General features: G+C 37.0%; 1 protein-coding gene across 3 annotated transcripts in view; it reads right to left on the bottom strand.

Moving 5' to 3' along the window:
- Positions 1–17,316, bottom strand: part of Erlec1 (endoplasmic reticulum lectin 1) — a 32,223-nt gene that overhangs the window by 1,479 nt on the left and 13,428 nt on the right. For 2 of the 3 annotated variants that reach the window (XM_028860880.2, XM_028860881.2), the window contains exons 9-13: positions 10,608–10,769; positions 9,321–9,380; positions 5,511–5,635; positions 2,804–2,881; positions 2,539–2,614 (exon numbers count right to left, since the gene is read on the bottom strand). In XM_028860880.2, coding sequence (XP_028716713.1) covers positions 2,539–2,614; positions 2,804–2,881; positions 5,511–5,635; positions 9,321–9,380; positions 10,608–10,769 — 501 coding nt within the window. The remainder of the gene's footprint in view (positions 1–2,538; positions 2,615–2,803; positions 2,882–5,510; positions 5,636–9,320; positions 9,381–10,607; positions 10,770–17,316) is intronic. The other variant, XM_037208898.1, reaches the window with a different exon arrangement.

Raw genomic sequence — 17,316 nt, 5'->3', positions numbered from 1 at the left:
TACCACAGATGAACTCAGCATTAACTGGACATGGTGAAGGTTAACAGAAATGACCTGCACTTAAATATGGTGCAGGGAGGGGGTGGAAGTGGGAATAAAAGGAAGTTTCTGAGATTTTGAAAGAATTTCAAATTAATATGTTTAATAAGAATTTCAGGCCGGGTGGTAGTGGTGCATGCCTTTAATCCTAGCACTCAGGAGGCAGAACGAGATATATCTTTGTGAGTTTGAAGCCAGCCTTGTCTTCAGAGCTAGTTCTGGGACGGACAGGGCAACACATAGAAACCCTGTCTCAAAAAACCAAAAAGAATTTCAGAAACAGGAAAAAAAGAAATAGGGCAAAAAAAAAAAAAAAAAAAAAAAAATCTTTGAGGAGATAATGGCCAAATTTTTTCTAAAATTTATATGAACCAAAAAGCCTAGAAGCTATGTTTAATTCATAGAGGATAAGAAAAGAAAAAGGCACACTTAGAACATAATCAAAGTTAGTATTATAGAGCTGGAGAGATGGCTCAGAGGTTAAGAGCACTGGCTGCTCTTCCAGAGGTCCTGAGTTCAATTCCCAGCAACCATATGGGGGCTTTCAACCATCTATAATGAGATCTGATGCCCTCTTCTGGCCTGCAGGCATACATGCAAGCAGAACACTGTATATTCAATAAATTAAAAAAAAGTTAGTATTATAGAGTCTTTAGATAAAAAAATTAGAGGGTGTTTCCATGACTCTGAGGTAGCAAAAACTTCTTAGGACACAAAAAAGCAGTACCCATAAAAGAAAAAAGAAAACCAAAAAAACTGAACATAATGGAATAATATGGTTTTGCTTATTAGAAGACATTTAAAAAGGTGAAGCCACCACAGAGTATGAAAAAGTGTGTACAAAGAGCTTGTATCTAGACTATTTTTGAATTCCTAGAATCAAGCAATCAGAAGATAAGTAACAACAGCAAAAAATGGGTAAGAGACTGACAGAGATTCTATTCCTTCACCAGCAGTCAGGCTCCTTTGAGCCTCTGTTCAATTATGTCTTGGGCCTTGTCTCTGGCCTGCCTAGTCCATTTGTACCAAGAGAGAACATCCACACTCAGTATCTGATCACTTTGGCTGCTTTAATAAGAAGCCCAGACTCTTGATGTCTCTTTGTGATATTCTACTTAATAACTCCTCTCATTTGGCCTGTTGGCTATTGATCCTGAGCTGTCTCTTCTGTATTCAGAGCTGAGCTTTACCTGTTTCTGCTACTGCAATAGTTTTATTTATTTATCTTGAATTTCATACATGCATACAATGTATTTTGATCAAATGTTCTTCCCTGTAAGTCTTGGTACTGATAAAAACAGTACTAAATAAAAGTCCTCTTAACTATTTTAAGAACTGTTCTGTATTAAAGTCTGGTTAGATGAAAGGCTTCACAAAAGCATATGAGGGCCAATGATGACACAAACATGTCTTCAGTATTTGTATAAGGAATGCAAACAAAACCCACTAAAATGACTAACAAAGAAGACTGAAAATAAAGCTAGTGGGGAGATGGAGTAACTGGACTCTCAGGCACTGTTGGTAGATTAAAATGGCAGTAGCATTTTGGTGAATCATTTTGTAGAATGTATCTCTACCCATGACTTAGAAATTCCACTCACAGGTATTTACCCATAATGAATGAAAACATATAAGCACAGAAAGACTTGTGAAAACAGTTCATAGCAGACTTATTCATCATAACAAAAAAACAAAACAAAACAAAAAACCAAAAAGAAAAACAAATCAAATGTCCCTCTGCAGAAAAATGATTAAGCACATGTAGTAGAGTTACAGAAAAGAATATGATCTGGCAACACAAAGATAATGAAGTACTGATACATATAACTTAATAATTAATTAATTGTATCACAACTGAGTGTGAAAAGCCAGGCATACAAGGGAACGACATTCATGTAGAATCCCAAATGAAGCATATGTAATCTATAGTATCAGAAACCAGAAAGAGGTATCTTTTGCTGATGGGGTATGAGAGAATTTCCTGCTGTGACAGACCTCCAGTTGATATTTACAAGACTATTTAAAATGGTTAAGTATCATCAAACTCAGCATTTAAGATCTGTGCTTTGAGACATGCTCTCATGTGTGCTAGGCTGGCCATGACCTCCTTGAGTAGTTGAAGATGATATGAACAATTTATCCTCCTGCCTCCATCTCTTAAGTGCTGGGATTACAGATGTATATACCTTCATGTCTGGTTGGTTTTATGTGGTGTGGTGCTAGGAATTGAACCCAGGGCTTCATGCATGCTAGGCAAACATTCTACCAACTGAGTAGGCCTTTGTGCAATTTATGTAAATAATACCTCAAAAGAAAAATATATCTATTAAATCTTAGAATGCCCTTTGTAGATTTAAGACAAAAAAATTCAAATAATTTCAAAATTTAATTCTTTTCACTTGGTGGCACTGGGATTGAATCCAGGACTTCCCGCACTCTAGATGAGAGCTCTACCACTTAGCCTCTAAGTGAACTCTTGATTATTTTCATTTTACTTACCCCAAGAATATATTGGCAGGAGTGAGGCTCGAGCATATACACAGTAACAGCATGAGGAGAATCTGATTCTTTACACCTAAAATACAGAGTACTTTAAGGTATTGCCTATGTCATAAAAATAGAATTATTTTTGTTATTAAGCTATGACAATCTTTAAATGGACCTGGTATAATTTAACATCAACAACATAGTTTTATAATTATTTAGTTAGTACATCTTATGTAAAACTTTGTCAATAAAAAGTAGGCAAAAGGATTCAACTTACTTTAGCTTTACAGTCACCTGTCTGGGTTTGTCAGTTATATCGCAAATATCCCCATTTCCATAAAAATGTGACACCATCCTGAGTTGGAGAAACATACAAACTTTATTACAGTCTAATTAGAATAACTATAATGGGTAGGTGAGAAGGTTATATCATACTCAGATTCTATAAGGAAAATATTAATTAAGGAAACTTTGCACTATTTTTCTTAGTGTTATCCATATTACAGATAGGTCAGACTCAAGGTTTTGAGCTTGGTGTGGTGGATAAAATACCTCTAATACTAGCCCTTGGAAGGATAAGGGTGCAGGATTGCTGTGAGCTTGGGGCCAGTAATGCTAACAGCAAGATTTTATCTCAACCAACCAACAACAACAACAACAACAAACTAAAAAACCAAAACCAAAACCAAAAAAAAAAAAAGCCGGGCGGTGGTGGCACACGCCTTTAATCCCAGCATTCAGGAGGCAGAGGCAGGCGGATCTCTGTGAGTTCGAGGCCAGCCTGGGCTACCAAGTGAGTTCCAGGAAAAGGCGCAAAGCTACACAGAGAAACCCTGTCTCGAAAAACCAAAAAAAAAAAAAAACCCAAAAAAAACCAACCAAACAAAACATAGTAATAAAAGCTGCAGTTTTAAAAGTTACCCACTTCCTCAGCCCAGTATATTGTTTATTTAGTGAAACAATTCTTCCTTTCTCTTTTCCATCAACCTAATCCCATTAAACATTATTATGTATGTGGGACAAAAGGCAAGCCTCTGCCAAAGAATAACTTTCAAAGTGAGCAATATCCCCCCAAAAAGCTTTATGTTTTCTAGTCAGTCTTCTAGGCTTCAATGTTGAGCACTGGATACTAAAAGCTAATTTTGTAGGCAACATAGGCCTAAAATAATCTGTCTAGTACACTGAACACTTTAATATCTCTATTCTAATTTTCCTAACTTTGATTCCGGTCAGTCTGAAAAGTCAGCATATTTTGAAAGTGATTTCTCAATACTATCTGCTTCAGGAAGAAACAAAAGTTAACATTTGAGAATTAACAAGAATTAATCTTGGGCTGGAGAGATGGCTCAGAGGTTAAGAGCACTGGCTGCTCTTCCAGAGGTCCTGAGTTTAATTCCCAGCAACCACATGGTGGCTCACAACCATCTGTAATGAGATCTGATGCCCTCTTCGGGCCTTCACACATACATGGAGGCAGAATACTATATATATAATTAAAAAAAAATTAAAAAAAATTAATCTTTTAAATTCACTGTATAAAAGACTACAAGAAAAGCTGAAGCATAGTTAATTATTTGTGGGAAGTAAGATTAACTTACTTCTGGTAATAATAAAATATATCCACATAGTACAAAAGGTATGTGAACACTACCTCACAAAAACTAAGTAACAAGGAAAAATAAAGTATATTTAACATATTATAAACTTAACAAACACAAATACTTTAGAAGACCCCAATTCTAATCGAATCAAATAATTATTGAAAGTGGGGAGGTAGCTCAGCATTAGGCACTTGCCTAGCATAGATGATGATTAATCATGAAGCTCTGGGCTCAATCTCCATCACTATATAAAAGAAAAAATCTGGGGCTGGAGAAATGGCTCAGTGGTTAAAAGCATTCACTGTCCTCCCAGAGGACCCAGGTTCAATTCCCAGTATCCATGTGGCAGCTTACAAATGTCTGTGACTCCAGTTCCAAGGAATCTGACACCCTCTTCTGGCCTTTGTGGGCAATAGGCATGCAAATGGTGCACATACACATACATGCAGGCACACACTCATACACACAAAATAAAAACAAATCTTTAAAAAAAAGGAACAAAAACAATAACAAAAGAATGGAATCATTGTCACTAACATCACTGGCAATCTTTATTTTTTCTAAACATTTTAAAAAAAGATTTATTTATTCATCTTATGTATATGAGTGCACCTTATATATGTACACCTTAATGCCCAAAGAGGCATCAGATCCCACTATAGATGGTTGTGAGCCTCCATGTGGTTGCTGGTAATTGAACTCAGGACCTCTGAAGTATAGCCAGTGCTCTTAACCACTGAGCCATCTCTCTAGCCCTCTTAAAGGTTTTCTTTTTAAATTTTTAATATTTTTTTTAAATGTATGTATTTGGGTATTTTGTCTACATGTATATCTGCACACCTGAAGAGAGCATCAGATGGCTGTGAGCCACCATGTGGTTTTGAGCCATCTCTCCAGCCCCATCACACCAATTTCATACCACCATCAATGTTAAAGGCAGCAGGTAGTTTATTGAATGTTATTACTAGGATAGGTTATTTTACTTAAATGTCCTCATAACCTTATAGGGATATACTATTAGACAAGCAAGGCTTACAGACGATGTAATTTGCCCAGGGTATTATATTACTACTGAAGAGCCAGGCATCATTCGAACTTAGGTTGCTTGAATCCAAGACTGTGGATTGGCGGTTTTTTTGTTTGTTTGTTTGTTTTTGTTTTTTTTGGAGACAAGGTCTCTCTACATAGCCCTGGCTGTCCTGGAACTTGCTCTGTAGACCAGGCTGGCCTCAAACTCAGAGATCTGCCTGCGTCTGCCTCCCAAGTGCTGGGATTAAAGGCATTCAGCATCATGCCCCGCTCTGTATATTTAAAATTTTAATCTGTCAATATTTTGAGTTTTAAAAATCCTATTAATTAGTTTTAAAGGCAAACAGTCTTTACCTGACTGTCTGGGTGCCATCGTCTTGAAGATGATAAGCTCTAGCAGTGTTTTTCTTAGCCCATTCAACATGCTCTTCTTGGTTCCATGTCCCCACAACCACAGAAGTTTTCCCATTATCTTTGTCCTAGTATGTAGAAAAATACAAAATTTTAAAATTACATTTATTTTCCTATGTGTGGGCATGTATTATGTAAGTGAGCATGCTCAGAGTATCAGGCCAGACATCAGGTTCCTTCACCAGATGAGCTACTGTGTATTTGAGCCTGACAGTGTTTGTGGTAATGCATATTTGACATGAGTAAACAGACCTTCCTATAAGCCCCAGTCTCCATCTTTATCCATTCACTGGATAATGATGCGATGATATCAGTCAAACTCAGGAAATAGAAATTTAAATGATATTTATTGTTTCTCTGAATAAAGTAATTTCCAGTTAGCCTAGTTCCAGATGCAGTAACTTGTAACTCAGTATCTTTTCCCTTTCTTATCTCTCTTTCTGTTGTATTAGTTCCTTCCTGGAGATCTTTTTCTTTAGATTCTTCTTTTAAAAATTATTTATTATCATTGTATGTGTGCATGATACATACATAACTGAAGACACATGCACTGACAGTGCTGTGGAGGTAGGCCAGAGGACAACTCTTAGGAGCTGGTCTTCTTTTTCCACCTCAGGATCTGGGGCTCAAATTTAGGTTGTCAGACTTACACAGCAAGTTCTTTCATGTGCTGAACCATTTTGCCAGACCCTTTCTCTTTGGATTCTTTTCTAATACTTTCACTGCCGGGGCTGGAGAGATGGCTCAGAGGTTAAGAGCACTGCTTGCTCTTCCAAAGGTCCTGAGTTCAATTCCCAGCAACCACATGGTGGCTCACAACCATCTGTAATGAGATCTGGTGCCCTCTTCTGGCCTGCAGGGATATGTGCACTGTATACATAATAAATAAATTTAAAAAAAAAAATACTTTCACTGCCAGCACCACACCACCTCCAACCAAAAATTTAACTGATCATAGATATTTTATACAATTACATACATACTAGTATGCTGTTTTGAGATGAAAGGGGCATCAAACCCAGGAATTGTGCGTACTGGGAAAGAGCTTTATGACCAAGTTACAGTCCTAGCACTACTACTGTGATTCTGAACTGAATCTTTGTTGTGCGGTAAATCTATCTTCCCCCAAAACATGTGTTGTAAACCTAGTTCCTAGAATTACAGTGTGGGCAAGTAGAACCTAATGGAGGATATTTAAGTCTTGAGTACTGTATCAGAAGCTTCTAAGAGGAGGATTTCCATTTATGCTCCTATCCTTTCTATCTTAAAAAAATAATTAATTCATTAATTTTATGTGTATGGGTGCCTTGCCTACATGTATGTATGTGCACCATATTCATGTCTGGTGCCCATGTGATCAGAACAAGATGTTGGATTTCCTCGGCCTAAAGTTACAGATAGTGACTATGTGGTGCTGGGAATTGAACCCTTTGGAAGAGCAGTTATTACTCTTAATTACCAAACCATCTCTACAGCCCCCAAACTCTCTCAGTCATTCTTCCTCTTGGTTTGTGTCATTAAACGAAGCAGCAAGAAGGCCCTTACCAGATGGCAGACACTTTGATAAGAATGTCTTTTTAACCTTTAGAAATGTGAAATCTAGTTTCATTTAAGTTATCCAGTTTGTAGTATTCTGTTAATGGCAGTATAAAATGGACTAAGATGCCTTACCCCAAAGTTCATTTTTACTTTACCTCTCTACTTTTATGTAAGAACTTTGAAGTTTAAGTCTCCATAACTCATTTGATGGCACACACATTTCTGTATAAAGACTGTGCCGAATCCCTTTCTTGATTCTGCCTTTATTATTTAAAAAATACTATGTATTGTATATAAAAGTAAGCTCTTCCACCTTTACTTTCCTTATTCCTTGTTGCTCTTCATATTTTATGCCAGATAACCATGCTAGGTAATAATATACTTCTGATTAATAGTACAGAAAACCTACTCAGTAGCCAGTGAAACATGCAGGGCCATTTCCCTAGTAGACTTTATTGCCTAATGGAAAAGAGCTATTATGTTCCACCCACACCCCACCAGCAACTAGGTTTGTTAATTTCCAGACAGGGATTTGAAAGCTGCATAGGGAGCAAGCCTACCTGGGTTTGAATTCCAGCCTTATCATTTATTGCCTATGGGATTTTAGGCAAGGAACTAAACCCTGTTTCTGTTTCTGAAACTTGAAATAACAGGACCGATTTACAAAAGGTATTCTTAGGATTAAATGAGTTAATATGTACAAAGTAGTCAGTACTTGGCATATAGTCAGTACTATGCTTGCTAGTTGTTATTATCTTCCAAAGTAGCTTTCCACCATAAAGTTACAGGCTAAGTGACCTTGGACAAATTAAATTTAGTAAAGTATATAGGAGTGTGTTAAGTACATGGGAAAAGAGTCATTTTAATAGCAGTGTTCAATGGTTCAACTTTCTGGAAGGCATTTTTTTTCAGTGTGTATACTTTGACCTAACCAAGCACACTGTTAAATATAAACATACTGGCAAAAGCATACTTGGCATGGTGGCACATGCCTGCAACCTGGGCTATTAAGACCCAGTCTCAAAACAACAACAACAAACAAAAGAAAAGAAAGCAACAACAGCAAAAAACCCAAAAAATAAATCTCAACCAACCCCAAAACTCAAAACCAAAACCCCAAACAAGACAAACCCCAAATAAACAAAAAAATCAAAACCTTCAACCTAACCCAACTCAAACTAAGTAACAACAACAACAACAACAACAACAACAACAAAACCCTGAAAAAAGCCGGAAGGTGGTGGCTCTTGCCTTTAATTCCAGTGCTAAGGAGGCAGAGGCAGGTGGATCTGTAGCTATCTAAAATGCTTATTAAAACACTATTGTATAGCTTACTTCATAGAGTGCTTGCCTAGAATGTAGAGACCTGAGTTTGATCCCTATCTTCTTATAAAAGTGGGGGCATTGCAGGGCACACATATAATCCTAGCACTCAGGAGGTAGAGGCAGGAGGATCAGAATTTCAAAGTCTTCCGTACCTATACAGTGAGTTTGACAGTTGCTTGGGTTAGAGACTCTATTAAAAAAACAAAAGATGAAATGGTATTTTCTATTATCTGAGGAACTTGGTATATTTATTAAGTTTGATTGATTCTGTAATCAATGCACTTATTATTTATCCATTTCTTAAGGATAAACTATAAGAGTAACTTCTCAAATTAGAACACAATAACCTATTAATTTACCAGGCTCATGGTAATTTAAGAATATGGGTAGTTAATGAGCAATGTTCCTACAAGATGACTGAATCAGTTAATACTAAGTTTTCTAGTTTCTAAAAACTGGGAATACTCCGGCTAGTATTTCCATATTAAAATTATTTCATGATTAAAAGTAATATTAATGCCATTCTTTTTTCCAATTTTTAAAAACTCGTGTCTATATGTGTATGTTGTGCACTTCAGTACAGTACCTGTAGAGGTATCTGGGAGGCACTGGATTTCCTAGAGTTAGAGTTACAGGTTGTTGTGAGTTGCCTGGAATCAAACTTGAGACCCCTACAAGAGTAGTACACTCGTAACTGCTGAGCCAAATCACCAGCCTGTCATAGACCTTAAAACCTTTAATCCAAGGCTGCTGATGTAGTTCAATGTTAAGAGCACTTGACATATCCATGTCAAACCCATGAGGCCTGGGTTTGAGCTCTAGCAATGAAAAACAAATAAGCAACTTGGATCTATCCAGTGGTAGAATGACATAAATGCTATTCTATACCTCATGATATTGATGTACATGTTTGCCATAGCAGAATTCATATTTCCACCAACCAACACCCTAAAGTAAAGAAACAGATAAAGTTATTCACAGAGAAGGGAGATTGATATAACAATGCTACAAGACAGTTGGAAATATATGTAATTTTTATAATTTTTAAAATCAATAGTATAACAAAAACAGAATATGACCGCCTGGTCTACACAGTGAGTTTCAGGCCATCCAGGGCTATATGCGAGTCCTTGTCTCCAAAAAAAAGGGGAAGAAAGAAAAAACAAACAACAAAAATCCACTAAAAGGAAAAAAAATAAATAAAAAGAATTAACTGCTGTACTCTTTCACAAAATACATAAGACAAAATTTTCACCTTTGAGTATATTTACAATGGTTTTAATAGTCAGAAGCAAAACATTACCTTCTAAACTTAGCTCAAGTTTGAATTGTGACTGCTGCATAACCAAAATGTGAGAAATAAATCACTGATGTCTATTCTAACGATCAACCCAAACCATATATGACTGCCATAGGAAAAGTCAAGCTTTTTTTTTTTTAAACATAAAAAAAAAAAAACAGGTTATAATTCAAAAGTCCAGGTTATTTGAAACTGGAAAATATTTTCTCTGTATAAAATAGTAAAAATGATAACATTTCCCAATAAGCCCTTTCAAGCCAAATAGTAGCTGAATTATACATATAAATATTAATTAGATTCTGGGATACAGAAGAAACCTGTCTTCATCTGTTCAGAGCTATGTCTTCCTTAAGTTGTGTAAGTGAGATTCCTATTCATCTTCCCCTTCACTGTTTGATTTACAGCAGACATTTTTTCTATAGGCTAATCCATAATCTAAAAAGATTTTAGCCTCCCTTCCTGAAAGTACATCCAGCATATTCTTTCATCAGCTTGATAGGGTACAAAGTCTTATCCTAACAGTGAAATGTTACACTAAAGCTTGCCCAGTGATTGGGCAAAACCAAAACTTATTATAAGCTATAGTCATCCTAGGGTCCCTCCTGCTAGGTAACCTCCCTGAATCTGTGGGTTGCAGTCTGATTGTTCTTTGGAAAAGTCAAGCTTTTAAGGGTAGAGAGAATATAATGGGTGCAGATTAGACTGTAGAGATATGGGGGGATGGGACTACACAAAGAAAATGTCCACTGGAGATTGCAGAATCCAGCCATTTTTCTGTAGACACTTTTGTTCTGTTCTTCCAATACTATGGGTTAGGTAACTGCCACACATAAGGTTGTAAGATAAATATTTAAACTACAGTTTCACTTTCTCACCCCATGAAAGCAGTAAGAGCCACTAAGGAACTCCTTTATGAGCTGGTCATCTGTCAGCTTGGATATATGGGTTGTTCCAACAGTGAGCATTGGCTGAGAGCCAACAGCAATAGGTTTGTGGATGGCTGGAAATCTCTCTTCTTTTGCAGATGGCGACTCTTCCTAAAATTAACCAGATGTGTTTATGAGCTTTTATGACATGTTTTTCAGTTACAGCTTGTTATTACTTTAAAATTTGGAAAAATGAAAGTATTTTTTCCTCCACTTAATTTCAAGGTTTTTTTTTTTTTTGGTTTTTCGAGATAGGGTTTCTCTGTGTAGCTTTGCGCCTTTCCTGGAACTCACTTGGTAGCCCAGGCTGGCCTCAAACTCACAAAGATCCACCTGCCTCCGCCTCCGGAGTGCTGGGATTAAAGGCGTGCGCCACCACCGCCTGGCTAATTTTAATGTTTTAAGAAAGTGGATTTTGTGACAACAGAGAAAAGTCAAGACAAATGTTAGTTCCACCCCAAGTAACAAGTATGATAATTCTCTGGCACATAGGGAAAATTTCGATTTTATGTCTGCTTCTTGTCTCCCTTTTGTTAAGCACTTTGATAATTACTAAGCTTTGCATCCTTACATTTAATTTTGTAGAAGTCATTAAGGTTAAAATAATGTAACAAGCAGGGTAAAAAGGAGTTGGTTGGGAATGAATAGGATCATCAGTTACAATTACTCAAATGTAGCTCGATCTGGTTGTTGCTCTGGAGGAATCTGTAATTTACTAGAGTAGATCCAAAGTTCTAGCACCCAGAACTACAGACTCATAAAAGAAGGGGTAGATGGAACTGACTTTTGACAAAGAATTGAAATGTGAAGACTTTACCAAGAGAACACTCTTGACCAAGCCATGAAACATGAAAAATTTGTGATGTGTGTATATATATTTGTGACTTAGTTATATGCTTTGTATTTGTGTGCACATACGCATAAGGATTTGAAGAAAAGACTCATCAGAGGAAATATGTAGGGCTGTAATATTTAAACCTAAAGATATCATCAAGCATGTTTATGCTGGGAAACTACACCTAAGAGCTCTGGATGTTATCTTGTAGGTATTAAGCAAAGGTGTGCATTTGCATGTGGGGGTGGGTAAGGGAGGGGGAGTGAGAGAGTGTGAGTGTGTGACTCTCAGGCTACCCAAGGCTTCAAAGTGCGACCATGCCTCAAAAAACAAACAAACAAAAACAAAACAACACTTAGGGTTTTTTTTTTTTTTGGGGGGGGGTGAATTGGATAGAGAATAGTTTGTTTTGTACACTGTGAGGACAAAGACTGTGCAGGAACTACACTTGCTCTAAGCACAGTACTTTAAAAGAAATGGGGACAACCAGGTGTAGTGAAACATGACTTTAATCCCTGCACTTGGGAGGCAGAGGCATGTGGATCTCTGAGTTCAAGGCCAGCATAGTGAATTCCAGGACAAGACAACCAAGGTTATAGAGAGACCTTGTCTAAAAATTTAAAAAAAGCAGTGGGGAAGATAATGGTTCTGAAAAAACTGAAAAAACAGATGAGTGGGATATAATTGAAAAAAAAAAAAAAAAGGTATGTGGTCACGCCCAACAGGCAGATGAAGAGGGAAGACAGTGTATCAAAGAGGAGGAGCACACAGGCGGTTAAAAGAGAGCAGCAGACCAAGTGTACAACGCAAAGAGCTGGAGCTAGGGCTGCTCTTTTTTTTTTTTTTCCAAATTGTAACTCCCTCCAGGGGATCAGACTCTCTTCTGGCCTCCACAGGTACCAGGCATATACATTGTGGATGTATACACATGTAGACAATCACATACGTGCATTAAAATAAAATAAATCTAAATAAAATTCTTAGAAATTGTGTAATTGTATGAGAAGGTTAAAAATTCTGACAAGTCCAAAGAAAACAATAAAGACAAAAAAGTCCTAACACAAAATGTCCAGGAAATTTGGGACACCATGAAAAGACCAAACCTAAGAATAATAGGGATAGAAGAAGGAGAAGAATACCAACTCAAAGGCACAGAAAATATATTCAACAAAATCATAGAAGAAAACTTTCCCAACCTAAAGAAAGAAATACCTATGAAGATACAAGAAGCTTACAGAACACCGAATAGGCTGGATCCAAAAAAAAAGTCCCCTCGCCACATAATAATCAAAACACTAAACACACAGAATAAAGAAAAAATATTAAGAGCTGCAAAGGAAAAGGACCAAGTAACATATAAAGGCAAACCCATCAGAATAACACCAGACTACTCAATAGAAACTATGAAAGCTAGAAGATCATGGACAAACCTCATTGCAGACACTAAGAGACCACGGATGCCAACCCAGACTATTATACCCAGCAAAACTCTCAATCACCATAGGCGGAGTAAACAAAATATTCCAGGATAAAACCAGATTTAATCAATACCTGTCCACAAACCCAGCCCTACAGAAAGCACTAGAAGGGAAAATTCAACCCAAAGAAGCTAAACACATCCATGAAAAATCAAGCAATAGATAATCCTACACCAACATACACCACAGAAGGACAACACAACACAACCAAAAAAATAACAGGAATTAACAATCACTGGTCATTAATATCCATCAATATCAATGGTCTCAACTCACCTATAAAAAGACACAGGCTAACAGAATGGATAAGAAAACAGGATCCATCCATATGCTGCATACAAGAAACACACCTTAACTCCAAAGACAGACACTACCTCCGAGTAAAGGGCTGGGAAAAGGTTTTCCAAGCAAATGGACCTAAGAAACAAGCTGGTGTAGCTATCCTAATATCTAATAAAATAGACTTCAAACTAAAATCAATCAAAAGAGACCAGGATGGACATTACATATTCATCACAGGAAAAATCCACCAAGATGAAGTCTCGATGCTAAACATTTATGCTCCAAATACAAAAGCACCCACATTCATAAAAGAAACACTACTTAATTTTAAAACACACATCAAACCCCACACATTAGTAGTGGGAGATTTTAACACACCACTCTCACCAAAAGATAGATCTATCAGACTGAAACTTAACAAAGAAATAAAGGACCTAACAGATGTTATGACTCAAATGGACCTAATAGATATCTACAGAATATTCCATCCTAACACAAAAGAATATACCTTCTTCTCAGCACCCCATGGAACCTTCTCAAAAATTGACCACATGCTTGGACACAAAACAAATCTCAACAGATACAAAAAAATTGGAATAACCTCCTGTATCTTATCAGACCACCATGCCTTAAAGTTAGAACTCAATAACAACAAAAATTATAGAAAACCCACAAACTCATGGAAACTGAATAATGCCCACCTGAAACATCAATGGGTCAAGGAAGAAATAAAAACAGAAATTAAAGAGTTCCTAGAATTCAATGAAAATGAAAGTACAACATACCCAAACTCATGGGACACTATGAAAGCAGTGCTAAGAGGAAAATTCATAGCTCTAAATGCACACATAAAGAAGATGGAGCAATCCCATACCAATGAATTAACAGCACAACTGAAAGCTCTAGAACAAAAAGAAACAAACTCACCCAGGAGAAATAGACGCCAGGAAATAATCAAATTGAGGGGTGAAATCAACGAAATAGAAAACAAGAGAACAATACAAAAAATCAATGAAACAAAGAGTTGGTTCTTTGAAAAAATCAACAAGATAGACAAACCACTAGCCAAATTAACCAAAAGGCAAAGAGAGAGCACCCAAATTCACAAAATCAGAAATGAAAAGGGAGACATAACAACAGACAATGAGGAAATCCAGAGAATCATCAGATCATACTTCAAAAACCTGTACTCCACAAAAATGGAAAACCAGGAAGAAATGGACAATTTTCTGGATAAATACCACATACCAAAATTAAATCAAGACCAGATAAACCATTTAAATAGACCAATAACCCCTAAAGAAATAGAAACAGTCATCAAAAATCTCCCAACCAAAAAAAGCCCAGGACCAGATGGTTTCAGTGCAGAATTCTACCAGACTTTCAAAGAAGAACTAATACCAATCCTCTTCAAAGTGTTCCACACAATAGAAACAGAAGGAACACTACCAAACTCTTTTTATGAGGCTACAATTACCCTGATACCCAAACCACACAAAGATGCAACAAAGAAAGAGAACTACAGACCAATCTCCCTCATGAACATTGATGCAAAAATACTCAACAAAATATTGGCAAACCGAATCCAAGAATACATCAAAACAATCATCCATCATGACCAAGTAGGATTCATCCCAGGGATGCAAGGATGGTTCAACATACGGAAATCAGTCAATGTAATACACCATATAAACAAACTGAAAGAAAAAAACCACATGATCATCTCCTTAGATGCTGAAAAAGCCTTTGACAAAATCCAACACCTCTTCATGATAAAGGTCTTAGAAAGATTAGGAATACAAGGAACATTTCTAAACATAATAAAAGCAATTTATAGCAAGCCAACAGCAAACATCAAATTAAATGGAGAGAAACTCAAAGTGATACCACTAAATTCAGGAACAAGACAAGGCTGTCCACTCTCCCCATATTTATTCAATATAGTACTAGAAGTTCTAGCTCTAGGAATAAGACAACAAAAGGAGATTAAAGGGATACAAATTGGCAAGGAACAAGTCAAACTTTCACTATTTGCAGATGATATGATAGTATACATAAGTGACCCAAAAACTCTACCAGGGAACTTCTACAGTTGATAAACTCCTTCAGTAAAGTGGCAGGATACAAGATCAACTCAAAAAAATCAGTAGCCCTCCTATACACAAATGATAAAAGGGCTGAGAAAGAAGTCAGAGAAACATCACCCTTTACAATAGCCACAAATAATATAAAATACCTTGGGATAACACTAACTAAACAAGTGAAGGAACTTTTTGATAAGAACTTTAAATCTCTAAAGAAAGAAATTGAAGAAGATATCAGAAAATGGAAGGATCTCCCATGCTCATGGATAGGTAGGATTAACATAGTAAAAATGGCAATCTTACCAAAAGCAATCTACAGATTCAATGCAATCCCCATCAAAATCCCAACACAATTCTTCACAGACTTGGAAAGAAAAATACTCAACTTTATATGGAAAAACAAAAGACCCAGGATAGCTAAAAGAATCCTATACGATAAAGCAACCCTTGGAGGCATCACCATCCGGACCTCAAACTCTACTATAGAGCTATAGTAATAAAAACAGCTTGGTACTGGTATAAAAACTGACATACGGACCAATGGAATCGAATTGAAGACCCTGACATTAATCCATGCACATATGAACACCTGGTTTTTGACAAAGGAGCCAAAACTATACAATGGAACAAAGAAAGTATCTTCAACAAATGGTGCTGGCATAACTGGATGTCAATATGTAAAAGATTACAAATAGATCCATATCTGTCACCATGCACAAAACTCAAGTCCAAGTGGATCAAAGACCTAAACATAAATCCAGTTACACTAAACTTAATAGAAAAGAAAATAGGAAGCACTCTTGAACGCATTGGCACCGGAGACCATTTCCTAAATAAAACACCGACAGCACAGACCCTGAGCACAACCATTAATAAATGGGACCTCTCGAAACTGAGAAGCTTTTGCAGGGCAAAAGACACAGTCAATAAGACAAAAAGACAGCCAACAGATTGGGAAAAGATCTTCACCAACCCCACATGTGACAGAGGATTGATCTCCACAATATATAAAGAACTCAAGAAACTAGACATCAAAGCACTGAACAGTCCAATTAAAAAATGGGCTAAAGAGCTAAACAGAGAATTCACAAAACAAGAACTACAAATGGCTGAAAGACATTTAAAGAAATGCTCAACATCCTTAATCATCAGAGAAATGCAAATCAAAACGACTCTGAGATACCACCTTACACCTGTCAGAATGGCTACGATCAAAAACACCAATGACAACCAATGTTGGAGAGGATGTGGAGCAAAGGGAACACTCCTCCACTGTTGGTGGGAATGTAAACTTGTACAACCACTGTGGAAATCAGTATGGCGGTTTCTCAGAAAATTAGGAATCGAACTACCTCAAGACCCAGCCATCCCACTCTTGGGCATCTACCCAAGGAATGCTGATTTATACCATAAAGATACATGCTCAGCTATGTTCATAGCAGCACTATTTGTAATAGCCAGAACCTGGAAACAACCTAGATGCCCATCAACGGAACAACGGATGAAAAAAATGTGGTACATATACACAATGGAGTACTACTCAGCAGAGAAAAACAATGAAAGCATGAAATTTGCAGGCAAATGGATGGAACTAGAAAAAATCATCCTGAGTGAGGTAACCCAAAGCCAGAAAGACAGTTATGGTATGTACTCACTCATTGGTGGATTCTAGATATAAAATAAAGAACAATCAGACCACAACCCATAGAACCATGGAGGCTATATATATAGCATGGAGGTCCCTAGGATGACTGTGGCATATAATAAATTTCAGTTTTACTCAATTATTGAAAAAAAAATAGCCAAATGAATAGAAACACATGAACTATGAACCAAAGGCTGAGGGGCTCCCAGCTGGATCAGGCCCTCTGAATAGGTGAGACAGTTGATTGGCTTGATCAGTTTGGGAGGCATCTAGGCAGTGAGACCAAGTCCTGTGCTCATTGCATGAGTTGGCTGTCTGAAACCTGGAACTTATG

The sequence above is a fragment of the Peromyscus leucopus genome, chromosome 10, assembly GCF_004664715.2.
Source record: "Peromyscus leucopus breed LL Stock chromosome 10, UCI_PerLeu_2.1, whole genome shotgun sequence".
Classification (NCBI taxonomy): Eukaryota; Metazoa; Chordata; class Mammalia; order Rodentia; family Cricetidae; genus Peromyscus; species Peromyscus leucopus.
The sequence above is the reverse complement of the archived record's forward strand: the minus strand, read 5'-3'. Positions and strand labels throughout refer to the sequence as shown.